Source organism: Phasianus colchicus, chromosome 21 (assembly GCF_987193195.1).
Source record: "Phasianus colchicus chromosome 21, bPhaCol1.hap1.1, whole genome shotgun sequence".
Lineage (NCBI taxonomy): Eukaryota > Metazoa > Chordata > Aves > Galliformes > Phasianidae > Phasianus > Phasianus colchicus.
This window is the reverse complement of record NC_143456.1, coordinates 3,830,740-3,854,604: the sequence shown is the minus strand read 5'-3', so window position 1 is coordinate 3,854,604 and position 23,865 is coordinate 3,830,740. Positions and strand designations below refer to the sequence as shown.

The 23,865-nt window shown below is 42.4% G+C and overlaps 1 protein-coding gene and 1 long non-coding RNA gene across 5 annotated transcripts in view; one reads left to right on the top strand and one right to left on the bottom strand.

Moving 5' to 3' along the window:
• Nucleotides 1–1,820: 1,820 nt before the first annotated feature.
• Nucleotides 1,821–13,477, bottom strand: LOC149915304 (uncharacterized). The gene is made up of 3 exons (XR_016459180.1): nucleotides 12,494–13,477; nucleotides 5,028–5,288; nucleotides 1,821–3,941 (listed from the first exon to the last, which is right to left on the bottom strand). It is a non-coding gene; the product is annotated as an uncharacterized LOC149915304 (long non-coding RNA).
• Nucleotides 13,478–13,632: 155 nt separating this feature from the next.
• Nucleotides 13,633–23,865, top strand: part of SPNS2 (SPNS lysolipid transporter 2, sphingosine-1-phosphate) — a 133,208-nt gene continuing 122,975 nt past the window's right edge. For 2 of the 4 annotated variants that reach the window (XM_090122248.1, XM_031591886.2), the window contains exon 1: nucleotides 13,642–14,111. In XM_090122248.1, coding sequence (XP_089978374.1) covers nucleotides 13,817–14,111 — 295 coding nt within the window. In that variant the 5' untranslated portion in view covers nucleotides 13,642–13,816. Of the gene's footprint in view, nucleotides 14,112–23,865 lie in introns of all 4 variants that reach the window. The other 2 variants (XM_090122247.1, XM_090122249.1) reach the window with 2 other exon arrangements.

Sequence of the window (23,865 nt, the reverse complement as noted above, 5' to 3'; positions counted from 1 at the left end):
ATAAACACGTTACCAAATGCAGCCAGTTCTAGGGAGGGATTGGAAGGTAAAACAGAATGCAGGAAAGTGCCAACAGAAGAGAAAGTATAGCATCCTTTAAGCACTTCAATAAAAACTTGGATAAATTGTCATCGCAGACACCTTACCTGGAGTTTTTGACACCACTGAAGGTCAGAAAGACTTGTGAGGCTGCTGGTATGCCTTTTCTAAAGGTGCTTTGTTTCACATCTGCAAACCTAGATGATGATTCTGGAAGAAGCCTTGGATTTCTTATGTAAGATAGTAAAACATCACTGGAAAGGCTGAACAGCCATTATAACCTGCCTGGAGAATGCCTGTCATGATGGTTGGTGGTGGCAGCTTTCTTAGTTGTTTTCTTTCTAGTTTTCATTCTCTTCAGAGTCAGCAGAGACAGTAACTTGCTGCTCACCTGGAATCTGATTTGGACTGTCATGATGTTTGAGTATTTGTGCAGCACTTCAGTGAACACTAGTGATATTGTGGAAATGATAATGGATGAGCTGGACGTTGCTGACATGAGAAAGTTGTACAGGTATATCTTATAGACGTAGCTTTCTGTGGTGTAACTGGGCAAAGGTTTGTACCCATTTGGCCAACTGAATTTTTGAGTGTTTCCTCTGAAGTGGTACTACTTTCCCATCTCTTCACATAAACTTTCATTATATTTGATGACTATTGAAAAGAAATGAAGTTGCTTATTCAGGGCCAGCAGTGGAGTCTGTCAGAGCTACATTTATTTATGTAGTGTGATTCTTCCTGATGCTGTGCCAAAACCACACCTCTCCAGTAAGTTGCTTGGATGGAACAGGGCATTCTTATGGCCTGAAGTCAGCCTGAGTTCTGCCTCCTGTAAAACTTGTTTTTCTCACCCTTTCAGTGATAACTGAGACCAAAGCAAATTAGCTCCTACCTGTGTGATCTAAACAAGCTGCAAGTCAACCCTGCCGTGTTTGTGTGGGAGTATGTTTCCAAGCCGTAAGAGAGAAAGTTACTGTTAAAAGTTACATAATTATGCAGCTTTTATGGCATGCTTCTCCATGAGTTTGCTGTGGAGGTGGGCAATGCTATCCCCATGGTGCTCAGATGTGACAAACTTTGCTGTATTTCACCACCCATTCCGCAGGGAGGTTAGGCCACAAAAATGAAGGAAATCCCAAATGCTAAAATGTTTCTCTGGAAAGGAGCTCACAAAATATTGATGTGGTACTGAGGGCCAGCTTCTTTGTGTTGATAAAAGCACTGTGGTTTGTGTGTTGTTGAACTGCGCAAGTCCTTCACAAGTTGTGGTTTCTTCAAACAGAAAGATCTGGCAGTTTTTTTCAACAGTAATATTTTCAAGGCCTTAGTTTTCTTCTTTAAGCAAAAGCCAAAGAGTAAGCAGCATCACTGAGCCTGTTTCTCATAAGGGCAAAAAAAGTAGGATCAACACTGATAATAAACTGTCAGTGTTATCTCTCATCATCTTCTAGCTGTTGTTTGGCTGCAGCATAGTCTAAAGCTGCAAACAGAGCAGGCCCTGAGTTATTTGATGTTTCTATCGTTAAAAGTTGACTTTGTACTCAGATTTCCACGTACTCAATCTTCCTTGCAACATGGAAGTTGCTCTGAAATCCATTAGCATTATCCAGAAAAATCCATAAAGGGCAACTGCTCCCTTTCTATCTTGTGCTAATGACAAGATAGACTGCAAGGAACTAGAAAGAGCTACCGTGGATAAAAAGTTCTGCTGGGTCAGCTCTAGAAGACTTCTCTGAAGGCTTCTCTCTTTTATTAGAATCACACCTGCATAAAATCTTTGTAGCATTATTAAGAAGAGACATATTCTTAGCAACTATTATACAAAGACAAGCCTCCAGATAATAGAACAGAAAGTAGATGCTATTGAACATAAGGTCAGACAGTCCTGGATACAATATCTAATAGATTTGTCTCATCAAAATGTGCCTGAATCAACAAGAGATGATATGATTTTAAATATGATTTATGCAAGTGGTAAGAATATTATAAAGAAACTGCTGAAAAACATCATACTAGCTTGGGAGATCAGAAATTGATTCTATTTAAATTAAATGAAAGGATAAACAAAAGTAGGTTTGTGATTCAAATTTTCCATTTTAAAGGGAAATCTGATTAGCAAAACCAACTTACATGAATATGAAAAAAAGTCTGGAATTTCTATCAGCTGCTGTACAAATATTACTGGAATTTCTCTTGAGTGCAGAATTCTTCACCCTAACATACTGAAAGAACTGGAATATACTAGCAGAGTGTTTGGACGACTTTGCCCTTTGAGGATAGGATCATGTAAGTAGGGAACAGCATCTGTAACTCCTATATTTAAGAGTTTGGAAACAATGATCTAATTAGCAGTTGTTTGAGCATTGCCATTTGATATTATTGAAAGAGTAATAGGAAGGGAAGGAGGCAAACAGAAAAAGGGGCAAAGTCCTGGCTGGTTTTATGAAACAAGAATAATGCTCAGCTTAGTTGTGCTCCTCCTTTTACAAGACAGGGAAGATAACATGAGATATATATCATATAGCATTACAAAGGGGATAATTTGCCAGTGAGGATGTAAGAATAAATGCAAGAATTTTAAGCTGAATCTTTAGGAGATGGAAAAACATCCAGCACTGAAATGATGGGAGAGTATTGGCTTAAATTCATGGAGAATTTTACAGGCTAATGTAACTGAAATGGATACAATTCAGCAATACAAGATTCAGGATTATGGACATACAGGCCAGGAAAAATTTTTGCTATACAGAATGTTTGAGCGCAATCAGAAGAGGCAACAGAATAAATGTAAAACTAAAGGATGGATTCTGAACGAGAAAAACACATGGTACAGTTCTAGTAATTAGGAAAGGAAAAAGGGTTTACTAATGTGCTGTACAAAGCAGAAAGAAAATCTTATATAGAGTTCTACATGAGGTTCTTAGCTCAAAAACAAGTGCAGAAAAAGGTTATCCTTTTTTCTGTCATCCCAAGAATCTGTTTTATGAGAGAAGATATCAGCCTACCCAGTAATAAACAACAGGAAAAATTCATAAACATATCCAACCCAAAGGACAGCATGAGTTTAAGAGCAAAGGGCTGTATGAACAATATGGAAACAAGATAAAAAATTCTAATTGCCAGAATAGAGAAGCTTTAAAACAGTCTCCAAATGGGAGCTATAGGAAAGCTCTTATGCTGTGAAGAACTAGAAGTCTTTCCAGCCCCATGTTTTATGGAAAGGATAAAACAGACACAGCTGAACTAGCTACCATGATAAGCACCAGGTGCCATCAGGAGATAACCCTATTTTTTTCTAGTTTGCTGGAAAGTGAACTATTTTTAGGAGTAGTGTTAAGGTGGGGTCTGGTTATTTCAGTCAGTGTTTAATAAATGCCCATTATCTCAGTTTTTTGGGATAACTTCCTGACAGCTTTCTAGAGCAATAAAATTTTTGCTATAGCTTCCAGACCTGCCCATAAATCAGCAGTGAATATATATATCCCACAAGGATGCGCCAGTCTCTACTTTTACGTTCTCTTCCTCTCAGAGTAGAAAACACATTTCCTGATTCCACAGCTAGGCTGTAATTCAATTAGAGGAACTGATGGTAGCAATTTGTGCAGCTAATGAGTGGCAGGAAAATGTGAGTTACAGTAGTATGGAATCAGATTCTCTACTAAAAGGCATGGATCTCACTTGTAAAGGTTTTATTTTTAATATTCTTTACACTGATAGTGATGAATGTGTGGAATTAATAGAATAAGGCCTAGGATGCATCTGTGTGAATACTGCTGCTTGAGTCACTTCAAGAACGATGCAGGATGGAGACCTTTCAGTAGTCTTCCTGCTGCAGTGGGCTCTCCATTATGCAGCCCAGCTTTCTTCACAGGGAAGAAGTCTGCCAATGAAAGTTCAGTTCTCTTTTAAGAAATAAAAGGGTAAACAAGCAAACAATGAGAAAACAATGCCATCAAAACAAATACAACAAACAAAAGCCAACAAGCCAACCAGAACATCAAAGCATTTCTTAGTAAACTGGGATGCAGCAAGAATTGATCTGCTGGAAAAAGACTTTGCTTTGCTAGCTGTGTCTGGGATCCAGTGACTTGAAGGAAAGTAGGACTCTGTTGTAGGTGCCTGGCAGATATCCCGAGCAGCAGGAGAGGAACAGGTTATACTCACGTATCTATCTTAGAAGAATTACCAAGAAGTACTAGGTGGAAAGAAGTCTGTCACATTCGTGAAAATTAAGCATTTACAAAATCCCCTCTAGCTTCGTTCTGACTTTGTAATTCTGTTACTGAGCAAAGCCTTTAAAACTTGCCCTCCTGACACATAGCAGTTGTGGTTCATTGTGTTGTGCAGCAGCGAGCTTAGAAATAGAGAAGTGATTAAGGGTAGTTGTTACTCGGGCTCCTTGGTAGCATCAGTTGCCGCTGAAATTAAGCCCTCTGTTGTGTTTTGTTTGATTGATTGTTTGTTTTTCCCTTTATACTTGCTAAGACAGAAAAAAAACCCCGATTGGATAAATGGAAAAGTCCATTCTAACTTTTACACACTCTATGTGCACATGCACACGTTTGTTCGACCGTATTTAAAAACAGATCAGGAGAGCAGACAGGACCTTTTCTGGCTATTTAACCCAATAGCCTACAAGTCATAACTATAGACTTCTGTAAAGTATTTCCTGTATGAATTATACAGGTTTTAGAAAGAATCTAATTTTGACTTGAATAATTTTTGGTACAGCAGAACTGCCAGAATTGCTGGAGAACTGGTTCAGCTAATTATCCTCCAAGGAGTAGAAGTGATTCTTGGTTTTTTCTTCAACTCTCTGCAGCTTTACATATTGGCTTGTGAGGTTTTTTTTATAGACTGCAGCAATTGATTTCATTTTCCTATATATATGATAACAAATTTGTGCAAATCAGCCACTGGCCTAAAAATCTAAACCTATTTGAGCTTCTTGAATTTCTCATTTTAAATTGTCATTTCCAGACCCTTACCATTTTTGCAGCAATTCCCTGAGTACTCTTCCATTAATCCACATCCTTCTCCAGTGGTAGTCAGCAGAACTGTCCTTGTGTCATAAGTGACTCCGCAATTGAAATGTGATGACACTTGCTTCCCACTCCAGGTTTCTGCTGTGTTCATAGCCCTTTTTTCCTACAGCACTCAGTTGGGAACTCATGTTCACTTGACTTTTCACTGCCAGCCTGGTCACTTCTCCAAAACGACTGCTTTCCAGAGGAAACTTTGTCCTGTTCCTAGACATTAAAATGTATTATTCCAACTTGCCAATCAATTCAGACCATTCCAGCAATAAACCTGGCCATTCTTATTTACTAAATGCTGTAGCATTGGTACATGATAGTTGATTGCTTTCTTCCTTTTCACTAACAATTTATTAAACTTCCTGAGGGACTCCTTGAGAAGGACGCTCAGTAATACATCCCACTTACAATTATATCATATGACTCATTATATAGCCAGGTCTAATTCATATAATGTCTTATATTAAGTAAGTCTGACCTGTTGTGGATCCCTAATCAGCATATCATATAATACCAAATTAAGTGTTGTGCAAAAGTCCATTAGTGACAGTCACCTTTCAGCAGCCAAGCAAACTTTTGATCTCATTAGAATGAAAATCAATTTAATTTAGCAAGTTCTACATTTTAATAATTTTTTGTGCATTAGTACTAATTACGTGCTGTCCGTTTTTCTCTATTAACTGAGCCCTGTGTCAGACCTTACGTTGTTTTGCTCAGAACTGTTGCCAGGCTGGCAGACGTATGTTTAAAAAATATCAGCACAACATGAATGCACTTCCAGACTTGTGAAGTTCTCCCTATTAACAGTTATGAGCATGTATTCTATCAGCAGACCAGAGAGCCCTCATCCAGCTCTTTTAATAGTCTCTGAACTGCTGAATTAAAAGCACCTCAAGCCTTACTACCTTCAGACTGCAGCAGTCTGTTGTTGACAGCTCTACTCCTTTATCTAATGAAGAAGTAGTACATTGTCAACACTACTCTCATGTTAAAATAGACCTGAAAACAAAAATATTGTTTACAGTATATTCTTTGTGTCCTTTTGCTTCATTATCCCTTTGCTTTATTTATAGATTCCAATCTATCAAAAACATCCTCCTTTATGGCTTTAGTATGTATTTTGTAGCCTCTTTCTCAGTGAGTGGCTTCCCAGGTTTTATTTCTCTGCCTTCTCTAACTTTTCTCCTAATTGGACTCACAATTATTTCAGCTTTGAGAAATAGGCCCTATTAAAACACTAAACACTACACACAGAGCTGATCATGTTCTGTTTGCACACAAGAAAGACCATCCAGGTATCACAACTAACAATTATGTAATCAGTTCCCTTTCTTGATGAGGCTTAATTTATATTTTTCTGATAAGAAAACTGAGTTAACTGAAATAAGAAATAGTAGTTGATTTATACAATTGTTGTTTCTGTTTTAACTGGCAGCTCTTCTCCTCTTACTCTGCATCAATCTCACTGATATGTTCTCTCCTTTGCTCTCCATACAATAAAATATTAGCTTAAATTCAAACCTTCCCACCCCCCTAGTCCATGCTACTTCACCTAGTCGATGGGTTGAAAACCTCTTTCTTTCTCTTTCAAGATCTGAATGATCTCGGAATTATTTGGACATTCTTCTTCAAAACACTGCCCTGGTCTTGCCTGCACTCAAACTGTTATCTCACATGTACATGTAGCCACCATTACCTTGAGTAGAAACATAGCTGAGCTTTCCAATTTTGGAGGGTGCTTTAGCTCTGAATGACTTTTTTTCATGCTCACAGTACTGATTTTGCGATAACTGGTCAGAGCCCTCTGAGTATTCTTGATCTTCTTACAAGTTGTGCAGGGAAATTCACTAGTGAAGTAACCCTTGCATATTCTGCTCTGTTTGATCCAGTGGAATCAGTCACCACTGTGGACTTTGGAAATTGAAGTTGAACTACTGAAGAATAATAGCTGGTTCCCTTCATCCTATATATCTTGTTGACAAATCCCATCCCATCTAATTGCAGACAAACATTCAATCCAAGGATATAACTGCTGTTCAGTTCAGAAGAGTGCATCCCCAGTATCCTATTATGAACCAAATGGAACTGTAAATGCCGAAAAGATGTGAAAATTACTAAATATGATATAAAATTAACCCCCTTTCTGAATGCAGCTTGGCCTTTCCAGTGCTGATGCAATAGCTGGTTTTTACTTGCAAATGGTTCAGCCTACATGGAATATTATAAATTCAAGTGACCCCGATGATGTCTTAACATAAATCAGATGAGGTTATGAGACTGGGACTGTGATTTCTGGGACAATGTCTGAGAAAATTACAGCTAATTACAGCTACTGGCATTGAGTTGGAATTTTCAGTTTCTTGAGGAAACCCTTGACATGAGTTAGGTCAACATGACTGTGAAAACCGTGCATTCAGAGCTGTAAAGTTTCAGCCTATTCCACTTCTGTGTGACCTCATCTCTTCTCTTACCTTATGCGGGCAAAAACAAACACTGGAACTATTTCTCTTGATGTTGTTTTTGTAAGGATCCCCTTCTCGTGGCTTGAGCCCTTTTGTAAGATGCCAGGAAGCTATTCATAAATTGGTAACTGCTGGGTCTGTCCCTATTGTTTTGGGATTCCTCTGCTCCCACATGGACTTGGCAGTGTCTTCTTAAAATGCTGGGGTAGTGTAAGAATGCTATTTCTGTAACTCACCATTCCACACTGGGTTCTTAAATGCTAGTTAATCAGACCTCAAGCATTTAGCTGTTCTGAGAAGTGGGACACTAACAGCAAATATGCATGTTATCATCTGCAAAATCTGACTCCTCTGGTGGGAGGAGGCAGTAGCTCAGGCTCAACATCGTTCATTCAAACATGGGGCAAAACTTGCCAAAAATGTGGCATACTAGTAATTATAGTCCCACTGGGACCTGAGGTGAGACCGCAGCCTCTGTTTACTTGGAGCATTGAGCCTGAGCCTCCTGTGAGTATAATGAAGGTCAGAACTTTTGGAGGTGAATTATTACATTCAACGGTCCTAAACATCAAAGGCCATTCACTAAGAAATTGCAAAGGATAGCAGTGTTGTTTGCTTGCTGGAACAACTGCCTCTGCATACTCTGATTTTGAACAGTCTGCTAGGAATTGGCTTGGTGTTTGTGTGTGTTTTTTTTTTTGTTGGATGTGGGAAGGATAGAGTTTTTCTGGTTTTTAATTATTTCAACTTTTTATGTTCAGTTTTGGTTGGCATAAGAGATACTATGCAAGGCAGACTGGAACTAAAAAATACCATAGCTGGAAAACTTTCAAATTTTCAGGCATTTATGTATGATTGTAAGGGAGGGAAAGAGTGGCTGCTTATATTTTGCAAAAGCTAAATGTTTTCATGGCTATACAGCTCCTTCTGCATCCAACTTATCATTTCAGGAACTATAGTGTAAATGTTAGAAAGCAGCTAGGCCCTGCAATGGCAGCTGCTCTTCATGGATTTTTGCTCTGATTTGCTGTCTCTGTCTCAAGACCAATATATTTTGACACTGAGGTAGAGTATAATTTGCCTTCTGAGAGCTTTTTGAGACCTCACTGTATCTTGGAGCATCGTTCATATCTTCTCTGCTTGATGAAATGCTTCTGAATGTCTGGCGGTGTTGCTCTGGGAACATGGCACCCAGCTCAAACAGGTTTCAGTGCACAGGTGCCCAAAGGTCTCCTCAGTGGGACACATAATGTGTGAGTGTGGAGAAAAAAGTTGCTAACCTGAGTGGTATTCGCATCACCAAGCACTGAACACACATCTTAACTAAATTAGGAGGCTGGTCTCCCTAGGTAGTTGAGGTAGCCTGTTTGAAAGGGTGACTGCCAGACAGCATGGAGATACAGGCTCACATGTAACCCTCTTAGCTGGACTGGAAGACTGGCTTGATTCTCAGCAGGACAGCACAAGAAACTTCTGAGCTGGATGAAGCTTGTAAATGCTGCTGTCCAGGATCACTTGCTAGTAACAGGACAATTTAGCTAAGGAGATAATGAAGAAAAAAGAAGCCAGGACATAACAGGAATTTAAGTAAGTAATTGCAGGGTTGTTATTTTTATTCTTGCAGAGTTGCAATCTGCTCAACATCCAAAAGTGGATAGAGCTGCAGAGTTCTGTCATTGTCTTGTGTTGTGCTCTTGCAACCTGGACGATTACCTTTTGATGCAAATTCTCATAAACTTTGGTCTGTTTGATGTTTATATCTGAAATCTGGGGACTGAGATCCTGCAGTTCAGTGTTCTGTGCAGCTTTATTTTTCTTAAATAGATTAGAGATACTGTGCACGTCCTTGTGCTTGAGTCTTGATTTCAAACCAGATTTAGCAAAACATGAGAAAAAGAAAAAAACCGAGACATAATAATTTTCCTTATGGTCTAATATGTTAGGTTATTGTAGGCAGCAACTGCTCCTGATGAGGGTAGGCTGGTGTAAGTTTTTTCAGAGATTTACTTTAGGGAGACTCCAGCTCTTTGACAGTTATGTATTAAAGAGATTGTTGTGACCTTAAAGTACAAGAAGTGACTTTCCCAAGATTTTTATTAAATTAAGAGGGAATCTGGATTCTAAGTAAGCAGAGTTTAGGGATAGAAAAGCATTTTCTTTTAATCACTTCTTGCTATTTCTAAAATAGGGAGTGCGGAATAAGTTGCTGATGCCTAACACCAGAGGATCTAAATGAGAGAAAGTAGCAGTCTGGTCATAAACTTCCTGTACAGCAGGTCTGGCCCGTGGACCAGCTAACTGACTACATCGCTGCAGAGGTAATGTTTGTGTGCTGGCAATGTGGTTTTGTTTCTTCAAGGATAAAATATAGCTGTTGTCAAACAAGTGCTGTTGCTCATACTGACCAGCTCTAAAACTCTGGAGATGGAGAAAGATCAGTAAGTACAGATTGGATAAAGTAAAATAAATATTTTCAGGCTTTTAAAATACTAACAAAATAATGGAAGGATGAAAATAATCTCTGAAGGGATAAACATTGTTGACTGCACTAGTAAAGAGCAGGGCTACTAACAAGTGAGTTTGTTCTTTGCCTTGCTGAAGTTTCAGAAATATGTCTGCAGGTATCAGTCAACAGAGAATGGTTAAGGACATGTGAGTGGTTTCGTGTGATTTCATCCAGACAGGAAATCTGTGTTTGAGACCATGAGGAAAAGACAATTGCGAATTTGGGCTTCAAGGGCTTTTGGGGACATGCTCAAGGGAGGATGCTGTTCATCTCTATGACCAGGGCTATGAGAACACTACCATCTAGTAATCTGGTTGATGTAATGTCTTTCCCTTGGGGCTATGCTCACATTTACCCAAAGACTGAAGTGGGTGCTGAAAATGTGTGCTTGGCTAACAGTGTAAGAATTTCTGTCTTTAGGATTGGGACTTGAACCCATCCAGCTTGACTTCCTTATACCACTGAATCACAGACAGCTTTTTGTGTGGATTGCAATAGCTCATATTTGAGTTCAATAATGTGCTGCATAGAAAGGCAATCAACCTGAATGCAATGCCATGAAGTGATGGAGAATACACCCTTCTTTAGTATTTTGTTCCAGGGTATAATCGTTCTGTAACAAATGTGAACCAGACAATTCATTAGGATTTTTCTAACTCCAGCTTTCAGCCATTGTTCTCATTCTTACTATGCCTTTCTCCACTTGATTAGAGCCCTTAGTACTAGCATTTTTCTCCCTGTGACAGAACTTGCACTCTGTAATCAAATCCCCTCTCAACAACCTGTAACAGCAAAAAATACCAGTAGTGTATTTAAGTTAGAATATACTCTGTTCCTCTGAAGAGGTAGTAACCAGTGATTTTAGCAGTTCAGGAATATGAATCATCTTGCCACTAATCCAATTCCATCACAAATTTTCCAATTCCCTTTGTTTTTCCTTCACATAAGTCCCATGACATGGATGCACTGGCATCTGCTCTGCTCTGTTTGTGAGTTTCCGTGTAGAGTTGAAGGTGCTAAGGTTGGCTGTACGAAAGTAACAGCCTAATCAGTGCTTCCTTCTCTGTGCTGTATCTGTGAATACTCCTGACCTGAAGCTCCTCTCTGTGTCAGAAATGTAGGGATACTCTTACAAGCCGCTTCAGCTCCATCCTGCTTTGCTCCATATTTGATGGCTGTCCTTTCCTAAATATAATTGCTTTCCAGGGAAGCATTTGATGCATGATACTAAGTTCCTTAATTTTGCCTTACCTGTTAATCTCATTAACATCTACTGAACACAACGTTCGCTGCAACACAAGACTAGTCATTGGGGTCTGTATGCAATGACCATGGGCAGCCCAATCAGTGAGCAAAAAGTGGAACAGGCTTTGGAGCAGACTATACATAGGTGAGGGATTCTGGATTCTGTGGTGGCTTCTGTGGAATTCTTTGAGTCATAGAATCATTTGAGTTGGAAAAGACCTCTAAGACCACCTAGTCCAACAGTCTACCTACCACCAGTATTGCCCACTAAGTCATGGCCCTTAGTATCACGTTTCTTCAACCTCTCCAGGGACAGTGATGCTACCACCTCCCTGGGCAGGCTATGCCAGCGCCTGGCCACTCTTTTGGATAAGTTTTTCTAATATCTGAAACCGTTATCCTTCAGCCCAGCTGCGTTCACTGCCTGTCTACTTTAACCCATTGGTTTTGCCTTCACAGCTGGCCAAGATCTGTGGTCTTGCTGAAGCCATTTCGCTCCTGATTTTATTTTATTATTTTCAATTATACCCTGATTTTCTCCTTTTGGACTATGGGATATTCTAGGTGAGCAATCACTTGACCACATTATTGTACATTACGTGAATTCTGAAGTAAGTGGGAATGTGAAGAAACAGTTTTTTCAGTATAACCTTCACCATGCAGTCAGTCAAATCTGAACTGCACATGCTTTTAAGAGCTTAAAAAAAAAAACAAACAAACACCAAAAAGATTTCTCAGATTCAGACATTAACTGGAACATCCTGTATTAATGCAAGCGAATCTGTTTCCATTACTGACACCATAGAATCGTAAAGGTTGGAGAAGACCTCTAATATCCTCTAGTCCAACCATCAGTGAATCCCCACCATACTACTGACCACATCCCTTGGTGCCACAACTCCACATGTCTTGAACATCTCCAGGGACAGTGACTCCATCTCTCTGGGCAGCCTGAGCCACTGTTTCACCACTCTTTCAGAGAAGAAATTGTTCCTAATATCCAACCTGAACCTCCCCCGGTGCAACTCGAGGCCATCATCTCTCATCCTATTGCTGTTACTGGGAGCAGAGGCTAATCCACACCTTCCACAACCTCCTTTCAGGCAGCTGTAGAAAGCAATAGTCTCCTCTGAGCCTCCTCTGCTCCATCCCAGTTCCCTATAGCATCTATGCAGACCGATTCTCCACACAAAAACATCACTTACGTGTTGGGAGTTTCGTGTGTCATCAGAAGTGATGTTGGCTCCTCTCCTTCCCGGCGCGTTGCCCAAGCAGCACTGAAAATCATGCTGACTAAAAGTGCCCTTTTCACCTGCTGGGGTTCCTCCTGCATATCTGCCAGGTTAGTGGCGCAGCCCAGCCCTGATGTCATCAGTGCCTGGCCACAGCTGGGACTGCTTGAGCTCTGAGCAGCGTGTGACAAAGCAGGCTATGAGCAACGCCTGAGCAATGCGGTTGGTTCCCAGGTAGGTGTCAGGTTTTGTTTAAATATGTATCCCAGATACAGTTTTGGAGGTAAGAATTCTGAAATCATGACATAACGCTGCCGGCAGGTGCATGTGAACACTTAGCTGTCATTTTATTATTATTTTGGAGCACTTTTGCAGTCTTACTACGGATACGTCAGGCTGGAGCCGCTCTGGTAATAAACACTTTTGTCTCTTTGAAGGCTTCTCTTTTTAAAACAAAATGTCTCTTGGTCCTTCTTCTCTCTGAGGTGGAACTTTATAGGGAGCAGGGCGAAGCCCTTTTCAACACGGGGAATTTTGGAGCTATTTTACTTCCTTTGAAGACGGGTGTTGTTCCTGAAGCCACTTCTGTGCAATAGGAAAATCAGCCGGGGCTGAGCAGGAAGCTGTGAGGTCGGCAGCGCATTCCAGAACATCAGAGAACACCGACCCGTCCTGCACAGCCCTGCACAGACAGCTCTGTGTGCTGGGACGGCGCAAGGAGCTGGATTTGTGGCTACGAGCTGATCTGAGGCTGGACCTAGCTTGCCTTTGTAGAGTTTATTATTGTGTCAAGTTTATTGGGCATTGGTATTGGTCCTGTCTGCCACACGCGATCCGGCACACAAAGCCGATGTTTCCTAAACCACCGCGTAGTGCTGCAGATTAACAACAAGGGCACTGAATATTAAGGCCCAAAGCAGAGCGACTCAAACTGGCTCGAGCGCTTCCCGGCCGCCCGCGGGGACAGAGGCAGGTGCCGTCCTCAGGCAGGCTGAGGAGAACAGAACGGCCCTCAGGGCAGAGGGCGGGAAGCGAAAAGCGCGGGAAGCGCGCGGGGCAGCCGTTGGGGGGCGGCTGTGGGCGCGGGGCGCGCGCCGCCGTGAGGACGGGGGACAACAGGGCGGGGTGGGCGTGACCGGCGTGTAACCCCGCCTCTCGGCACCCCGCCCCGCCCGGGCAGCTGTCAGAGGAGGCGGCGGCGACGCGGCCGGTCCCGCGGGCAGGCGGCCGAGGCGGCGGCGGGATGCAGCGCTGAGGCGGTCACCGCGCGCCGCGGTCGCCTCCCGCTAGCAGCCCATGATGTGTCTGGAAAGCGACGGCTCCTCCGGCAGCAGCCCGGGCTGCGGCGGGCGGCTCCGAGCCGGGGACGAAGAGGAGGAAGAGGACGGCGAACGGGGCTGCTGCGGTCGGGGCGCCGAGGGAGAAGTGCAGACCCTGTCGGGCAGGATGAACCCGCCGGCGGTCGGCAAACGCCCGGAGCGCCCGATCGTCCGCCGCAAGGCACCCAGCCTCGGCCGGGCCCGGGTGGCGGCCGCCGGCATCCTCAGCGTGGGCAACGTGCTCAACTACCTGGACCGGTACACCGTGGCAGGTGAGGCCTCCGCGCCCCTCCGCCGAGCCGCCCCGGGGCTCAGCAGGCGGGGCGCTGCGGGCCGGAGGTTGGCGGGGCAGCGCCGCAGCGGTTCGCCGTGCCGGGGCGGGGGTGTGGAGGTACGGGCGGTATTGTTCTCTAGTTAGCGTGAATTTTAACGCCGACCCAAAGAGGAGCCCTTTGTTCGTCCGGGCGGTGCGGTCGGGAGGCAGCGGCGCTGAGGGACGCCGGTATCGATCCTCGGTGTGCGCAGCGCTGACAGGTGCAGCTGCCGCCGGGTCAGCGCCATCCGCAGCCCGACAGGAGATGGTGTGTGCGGTATTGTGTCTGCGGGAAGCCGGGCTGTCTGTCCTTCAGGAGCTCCCTGCCCTCCTTCCTTCAGACTCAGTGCTCTACGGCTCTGAGACAGCGTGCCTTAGGATGCTCGCAGTGCCGGTATTCCCCGCTTGTTGGAGGAAAATGAGAACCGAAGTTGTGCTGATTTGTAAGAAGAAGAAAAGAAGGCTGCGAGGTGACCTCATTGCAGCCTTCCAGTACCTAAAGGGAGCCTACAAACAGGAGGGGAATCAACTCTTTGAAAGAACTACAGGACAAGGGGAAATGCTTTTAAGTTGAGGGAGGGAAGGTTTAGGTTGGATGTCAGGGGGAAGTTCTTTACTATGAGAGTGGTGAGGTGCTGGAACAGCTGCCCAGAGAGGTTGTGGACGCCCCGTCCCTGGAGGTGTTGAAGGCCAGATTGGATGGGGCCCTGAGCAGCCTGGTCTGGTATTAAATGTGGAAATTGGTGGCCCTGCGTGTGGCAGGGGGTTGGAGCTTCATGATCCTTGAGGTCCTTCCAACCCTGGCCATTCTGTGATTCTGTAATGAAGGGGGCTCGGTGCTGTCCAGCCGTCTCGTGTAATTAAAAAATAATGCATATTCTGTGTTTGGCAATACTGATAATTTTATCTTTAGAGCTTATAAAAAGTGCAAGTGTGAATGTTGCTCTGTGCATTGTACACGTTTTAATCGCTAGGACTCGATGTGGTGTTAAACAAATGAGAGTATTTGTTTATGCTGCATTAAAATAATGTATGTTTGTAGGGCAGTAATAGTGTGCACAGAATGCATCTTGGCGTTATTGTCACAGTATGTTGGCCGGAGTGGTTTGGTTTTGTTTGGAGTAGGGAGGTGGGGAGGGTTAGAGTGAAAATTTACCTGTCTGCTTTTGTGGCTTTTTATTATGGTTTTTAGGCAGGGCTCAATCCTTCAGTAAATGCGAAGGCCCAGTTGGGAGGTACTGAGTACTGGCTCGGTGTGATGCAGGAGGAAGCCTGAAGATGCAACATTGCTCTGTTATTACTGAAGCAAATTGTAGTTTGCTCTTTTACCCTCAAATGGGAGTCCCTTTAGTACACGGGTTGACCACAAAGCACCATTTTCCTTTAACTTGTGGAAAGTTTTCCTTTGATGGAAGCCATTCCTTCTCACACATAGGTGAACACAATAAGGATTTAAAAAAACACATAAGCAGTGTATTTGTTGTAGCACTTCCAGCAATGGCTTTCTCATCTTGCCTTTTTTTTGTCATCAATGCGTGGGATGTGCTCGCAAGGGACGGGAGAAGCATCCTGATTTGTGGCAAGGCTGCAAAGTGCCTGACCGAACAGAGGATAAAGGCACCTGCCTGCTGTGATGCTGCATTACCAGAGCTACAATTGCCGGTACTTTTAGCACAAGCTCTGGCTCTGCACTGCCCATCAGCTGCCCTGGGGAACTTGCTGGCTAGCTTTCAGCTCGATAGCAAAGGTTTAAGTTCTGAAGCATCAGAGTTTGCTTTAGGGGCAGGATCATTTTGCATCATCTTTTTGTCTTGTGCTGGTTGGTGTATATTTCTCAAACTGGTGTTTTATAAAATGCTCATCTAAACAAGGAATAATTTAAATCCAGGCTAATAGAAGAATTGTGGTAATAAGGATTATGTATTTTTTGTACTGAAAACTGTCTTTATAACAAAGTCTTCTTTAAAAGCCATCTTTGCTATTATTTTTGTGTCTCAGTGCATACTGCATGCTTATGTGACGTGCACTTGCATATGAATCAGGCCAGCACTTTGAATATTCAGTTTGTGTCTCAAGACAGGTAATAATTAGTGAATACAGCTCTTCAGACCTTCAAAGTACTTTGCAAATATGAATTGTTGCAGCAACATAATAAGGCAGTTTAACACTAGCCTCATTACAACAGGGGAAGTAGCATGAGAAGTTATGATTTAACGAAGGCCAGCAAACTGCTGTGAGAAGTGGTGCGAATTCCTCGTTCTGGCTGTGTTTGCAGAGAGTTCAGGGAGCAGCAGAACTGATGGAAATTGGGTGCTGAGGGTCGGTGTGTTCACGGCTTCTCTGAGGCCACGAGGTGTTGTTCTTTGTCATTAACCTTTCTCTTGGCCTGTCCAGTGAGTCTCACCTGGACGCAACATTTTCCTTCTTTCTTTTTTATATGAAGAGAAGTGTTGAGAGCTTTTGGGACTTCTTCCTGCTGTCAAATTTAGCCAAATGCAGGAGTCAGGGGACTGCAAAGCAGTTAGCAGGCAGCTGGCAAACAGGCGTTACAAAAACCAGAGAATGGGGTTGTGTGGGCACAACACTACAAGTACACCTTCTGACTTAATTAAAAAATTCCTCTCCAACTGTTTTGGTTGTTCTGATCACAGATGTACATTTTTAAAGCAAATTTATATTTAGTCAATAGGAACAAGGGGATATATGGAGTTATTTGTTACAAATGTAGTTTTCAGAGCATCTTCCTCTATTTTCAAACCAAACAACTCAAGTTACGTAGTATGCATCCAGTCAATGCAGAGAGACTTTAGATCATAGAAAGCATTCTTCAGGCTGACCTTTCCTATGTGGGTATGTCTTCCTGCTCACCTTTCAGCAATGAGGAGCAGAAGTGTGTTTTTGCTGTTTACACTCTCACTTCTAAGTACAGAGATGGGATGTAACGAGTTTTTGAGGGCGATCTTTTTCAAGTGTAACAAAGAAAATAGGCACCTATTTCCTAGTTTTGATTTTGATGACTTCCCATTACAGATGAAACAGTTTTAGGATGAGTTTTAGTATCTGGGACGTTCTGTGACAGAACTGGAGTGCAGTTTGAGAGATGGGACACATTTAGCTTTGTGCCTTACACTGAGGCGCAGCTCTGCTGAGAATACCTGATGAAACCGGGCCTCTGCTGCCGACTGGCTGTTTCCAATGGTTTAAAGATAAGTTTCTTCTGCTACCTTCAAAATGAAAAGCCTGAGCAGTAGCAGGGCATCTTTCAGCAATGCCCTGATGTTTGCCTAGGTTTGAAAGTTCCCTATATTGTTCATGGGGGATGTTAAAGTACAGTGATAACTGGGAGCAGCTCTCCTAGACAAAAAGTCGGAGTGCCTCTACTATGTCTCTTATGAAGGAAAGATTGAAAACTCTGTGCTGAGCATTACTGACTTGAAGGGAAATAATCCTCTGCAATTTTCTTAATAGGTCTTTGATCATACTGAAAATGGTTGCCTGTGGAAAGAGTATTCTTTCAAGAGCTGTGATATTTTGCTGCTATTAGAAAACAAAGAACAAGGAAAAGGGAAGATTAGCAGTAATGAAATCACTGTAGATCACCTGTGACATTACAGCATCTAGTGATGCTGGCATGTATCCTCTTCCTTAATGAAGGTTTGGGAAAAGTCATCTTACCTTCAGAAGTTTGGAATGTGGTTTCACAATTATGCTATGAATGACCTTTTACTGTGCCTGCTGTTGATGGTGAAAATAGTCTTGCTTCATTACAGTGTCATCCCCACCTTCTAATTCAGGTGCTACTTCCTGGCATTTCTGTAATGCCTTTAATTTAAAGGTAATGATTTAATTAAGTTGGAGAACTACCTGGCAAAGTAAATGAGTCTTACAATCCCACTGTAGAAGGGGAAACAGAGTTGCAGTGTTGGCAATTTGCCCATGGTGATGTAGTTAGTGGTTGCTGTTAGTCTATCCTTGAGATTCTTTCTCCCTGTGACGCAGTAAACCGTAGGCTTTGGTCTGGAGTTTTTGTCTTGTAAATGTCTGTAACTTGCTAATAACCATATTTGTGTTAATTAGCTTCTCATTACAACACACAGTTGCAAATACCATTCTTTGAAGAGACATACATGCAAATGACTACTGAAAGTGGAAAGTCGAGTTTAAAGCTATGTAGTACAGGCTGTAACTGAAGGGTTAGAGAGGGTTCAAAACTAACTCCAAATCCAAGATATTCAAGAGTTTATATGTCAAAACTGCTTTCTATTACTTGGGAGTTCATATTTGTGATAGCAATGTGTTTCTTTAGTAGGTGAAATCTTAGGTTGCATGAAGATCTTTTGGTATGAAAGATCTCATTTATGTAGTGGGATAAAGGGAGCCCCCAGCTGTAACAAGACTATGTTCAGTGCTTATACTTTCAGGGAGGGAACCATTAAGTGGCACTGCAAGCTCTCTGCTTTTCCTTTCTTGTTGAGATAATCTCAGTCCTGCTATTACCTAGGATTCAGCTGTGGAAGGAGTTCAGTGCTGGAAAATGTTAGAAAAGATTATTGGTTGAACTTGCTTGAGCCAGCAGTGTTAGCTAGCAGCTCACAGATGTAGGAATCTGGGAAAGGATAACAATACTTTGGGCGATAGGTACTTGTTACTGGCTCAGAATTCAAGAAGCACTGCAGTGAGAGCAAAAGCTAGAAGGACTGATGGTCATGCACTTCGAAAACAAGCAATAGAAATCACTTCAACACAGTGGCAAAGACTGTGTAGTAGCATCTGGTTCTCTACTGTTATGTTTTCCCTACACGATGGGCTTTGCTGCACAGTCAGCTACTTCCTCTTTGCTGGTCCTTATGCGAGTTGGCAGGATTTTTTCCTGAGTATTTTGCATTTCAAGTGAAGTCTTATTATGTTTAATCATAGTATTTTTCTTCCTTGTGATGTAGATTTGCCAGATAGTTGCTATCTTTGTTATTATTTGCAGATTTTCCTGTTTGACTTTGAGATCCTCTTTCATGCCTGTTGATTTATTTTATCCCTAAAGCATCCAAATAATCACAGTCAGTGAATATGGCCTTTATTACGTGGAATTAAGGCCCTCATAAATATTCAGTGCGTTCTTAAGAAAGCCATGATCTTATTTGTCCCTTCATCTCTGAAGCTGTCAATATTAGAAGCTGTGCAGAAAAACTCACCTGGTCAAAGGTATGGGAGTTCTGTGATTGTTCCTTCAGAAGTTTTCAAGTACCATATCAAGCTCTAATAGCATTAAATTCCTTCGGTTTCCTTGTTCTCAGTTGTGTGTCTTTACTGTATGTTAACTCTTTATTGCTTCTGCTAGACCAGGAGTAATGAAGCTGTACACCAGGCAGCATGGTAGAGTATTAAGTTCAGTAACTGCTATTAAAACACAGCGCCTTTGTCCTGATACAAACATCCAGAGTTCTTGCCTTAACTCTCTAGAGACAGTATTGTCGCAGTGCTGGGGAACTTGTCCCAAATGTGGTTTGAAAGTGCTGCCTAAATCAAAGTTTGTGGAGATATGAAAAGAAATAAACTCTAAAAAGTGTGTAGAACTTTTGCTGAGTTGCTTATTTTTATGATCATTGCTTTGTGTACTAATGATAGACAAGAACCTCACAGTGCAGCTCTTACTGAATGAGATGATACACCTGCAGTACTTACAGTCCTCATACACTGATGTATTGGGCTTATGTGGCAAGGTTTGGGTAGCAGAGGGACTGCAGGGTGGATTCTGTGAGGAGAGCCCAGCAGCTAACCCACATCAGATGAGAGCCAGCCCCAATATGGACCTGCCACTGGCCAGAGCTGAGCCCTAAGTGATGCTGGTTGTGTCTCTGGGAGAACAAATTGAAGAAAGGGAAAACTGCAGCTAGCAGAGAAGAGTAAGGTAATGTGAGAGAAACGGCCTGCACATATCAGTGTGAATGAAGAAAGAGAGTTGGTGGAGATCCAGGCACTGCAGAAATTCCCCTGCAGCCTGTAGAGAGGATCTCACAGTGGAGCAGTAGGCCTAGGAGAACTGCTGCCTACAGGTCTCTGTGCTGGAGCAGTGAGTTCTTGAAGGATGGGCCCTGTGATACAGATTTGTGTTGTAGTAGTTCTTGAAGAGTGACAGCCTGTGGGAAGTGCATGCAGGATTAATTTGGGAAGGACAGCAACCTCTGAGAGGAGCCCCATGTGGAACAGGAGCAGAGTGACAGTGAAGGAGCAGCAGACATGAAGCTTTATGGACTAACCCTCTTCCCCTGCACTGCTTGGGGGTAGGAGGTAGAAGAGTGTGAAATGAGGGGAAGGTGTTTAGCTTGCTTTTAGTTCTCACTGCTCTAGTCTGTTATTAGTAGAAAGTAAATTATATTAATCTCAGTATCCTGAGTCTGTTTTGCCCATGATGGTAATTAGTGAGTGATCCCTATCTTCTTGTATCAATTTGTAAGCTTTGTTTTTGTCATATTTTCTCCCCATCCTGTTCATTATGGAGAGTGAGAGAGCAGTGTGGTGGAGTTTGTCTAGCCAGTGGTGTGAAGCCATCACAAGTAAGAGATCGGAGAGCTGTAAAGTCACAGAGGTGGAAGGCTGAGGAAGGTGAGGCAGTTTTGGGTGAGTGTAAGAGCATAAAGAATATCTGACATGATATGTTTTGGTAGGCAGCATGAAGAAAGACTGAGATGGCAAAGGTATAATTCAGTAAGTTGTTATATCTACCTTACATGATGAGTATCACAAGAGAGCATGAAAGCATCCATTGGAAATGGAGGATGACGCCTTGCTCTCTGGTCAAGAGAGTTTTCTGGAAATTGGCACTGTGGATGTAGAGGGATGAGTTAAAAATCAGTTCTACAAAGGACGTGTGAGACGCCTCAGGGCTCATGGAAGGTATTGGGTGTTGAGCAGCAAGGGTTTGGGCTCACACCTCACAGAGTTAAAGTGAGGTGAACAAGTCCTGCCCTTTGCTGGGAAGGTTTGGTCATAGAATGTGGCATGGGCATTTCTGGAAAATTGTATTCTTGGTGAATAGATCTGAAAGTCAAGAAGCAAAGCTGAGACCGGTACAGGCAAAATCAAATCAAAAGCTCAGCAACAAAATACAATCAAACCATTAGTTCTCAGTTATAAGTCATAGAAGCCTTGCTTTAAGTCTGCTGCTCTTTAAGTAGTTTACTACGCTGTTCATAGTTTGCCGCGTTGTTTGTAGGCTGAACAAGTGCTGCACTCAGAATTGGCACACACAGTAGTGTCTTCTTTTCATCCTAATTCATCTGCTTTCATTGTTGTTTTGTGGGTATTTGTCTTGCATAACCCAGCTATTTCTGTAGGGCTGTGGAGAGAGGAAGTAAAAGGGAGGGAAACTAATTTCCGTGCTTCTGTTTTTTTGGTAGCATAAATGGGAAAGCGAGAAGGTTATGGATCCTGGATGAGATGTGGAGCCCTTCATCTTTGAGGTCATGACTTTGGATCTGTTTCCAGACAGGAGTGGCTGCAAGTTTCTTTCAGAGGGCTGTTTGAGCTAATTCAGAGCTCTGTGGTGGTCTCTTTCCTCTCTTTCTAATACTGTGTCCTTTATGAAAGCCCTACACAAGTGGAACAGCTGGGAACCACCACATTGTCTCTCAAAATACAGAATTTCTTGGTAAGACATTGAGTTCTTCTGGCAGGCTGATCCTTCTAGGCAACAAGGGAGCAAGTGGGAAGGGTGATGTTTTTGTCCTCACCCAGTCTTTGTTCATGAGGGAACACGTTTCGGTCATCCCTTCCCAGAACTGCTGATCTTTTGGCACAACCAAAAATCATGGAGCAATTTTTCCTGAAGAGAAGGGAGAAAGATAGAGGAGAAAAAAAACCTCAATTTTGTCTTGTCAGCCTTAAGTTCAGGAATATGAATGTGCCAGTCTTGTGCCCTTATGTTTTTATAAATATAAATGGTATTAAATATGCTTCTGTGTCCAGTGAGTACACTGGCTGAACAGCATAGGGAGGAAAAGATCAAGGTTATGGAGAGCAAAGCTGTAGTAGCAGCTGGGAGCTTGGCTGGCAGGATGAGGGAACTACATGGTGAAATGAAAATCCTTTCAGCCTTGGCATGTGATGGTGTGTTTTTGTTGGTTTCCTTTTTTTTTTTTTTTATTTTAAGACTCTGTTGAACTCAAACTACTTGTAATCCATTTTTTTCCTTGTTCAGGCTTCTGCCAATAATTAATTAAATGAATAATTATCAGTGTTGTTACTCATTTCATATCTTTCACTTTTCTTTTTCTATCAGAAACACTTTCTTACTGTCTTAGAATGAGAGCTTGTTCTTGGCCACATGGAAAACAACCATAGTGGGTGAACAGAGAGTCAGTACGACTTCTGTCTGTGTGTGTGAAGCCTCAGGGCTTCAATTGAACTTACCTGAAGGTTTACTTTGATTCACATGCCTGTCTGTGATCTGCTGCTCTGCGCTGTCTGCATATTCTCACTTCAGAGAAGTGATCTTTTGGGAGAGTGTACCTACAAAGCAGTACAGATCCAGAAAGGGGGAGTTGCTGGCTTGCAATTTTGACTTCTGCATAGTCGCCTCTTTATTTCATGATCTGCACCTATATTATAGTGATGACCTTGGATATTTTGCATTAGTGGTATATAGAGTTTCTGCACAGTTTTGCTACCATGTGTGCAGTTTGGGAAGTTTATGGACAGCTGTGCTCTTTCTGTGTAGCCCTTCAGTGATAAATCTTTCACTTGAAAATGTAAGTTTTTGATTTGAAAATGTGAGACAATAACAGGATATTGGTGTTTGTTTTTGTGTGACTGCTTTTCACGATACTAGATTCTCATTTTTATATTGTCATTAATGCTGACTAGTCTTCTCCAGCAAGTTTGAGCTTGCAAACTGTATCCCAGCTAGTGCCAGTGCAGCATGTAAATTGGTGTGACAACAGATACATTAATGTCCAGGCTTTGGTAATTGAACCATTGTGGCAATAGGACACTGAATCAGAGCTGCTTATGCTGTTTGGGCAGGGACAAATTTTGTGCACTTTTGTGCTGGTACTAAAAAATAATTAATGTAGAATTGCAACACCTATTAATAAATGCCAGCCGAGTAAGTTAGGAAACAAACTACACAATAAGGAAAAATGGCTTCTTAATTTTTTTTTCCTGACACAGTAATGTGTTTCCTGAAGAGTGGTCAATGCATGTGTTTGTGTGTTCTGCTGTTAGAACTCAAATAGTGCTGCAGCTATACGATTGCATTTAGCATAGTCCTGTTATTCCATCTAGCAGCCAGAAATGCTGACTAACTTTCAGGATATGAATCTTTTATACATTTAGGAAAGGGAATACCCAAGGGCTACTGGTGATTGACAGCTACAGTGCTCTGATTAGAGCTGACAGCTCCTGATCAGCTCCATCTCGGGTAATTCACTTCTGATGTGGAAGAGAAGGACAAAAAGCAAAGTACAGTTTGGGAAATAAGTTGTTTGTTTTTTGCCTTTGCAATTTAAAGGGAATTTGTGACTCAGAATTACCAAACATGGCAGCCAAGTGAGGGTGTTTGGAAGCGGAAGCCTTGATCTCTGTGTGATTGTCCTATAATAGAATATGGAGACTGCTAAGGTTCCAGTTTCCAGCTGCTGATTTTAGCTATCCCAAGGATGTGCTTTTCTTGCCTGTTTCATTACAAGTGTCTTAGTAGAGCTGTTAAACTCTGGGGT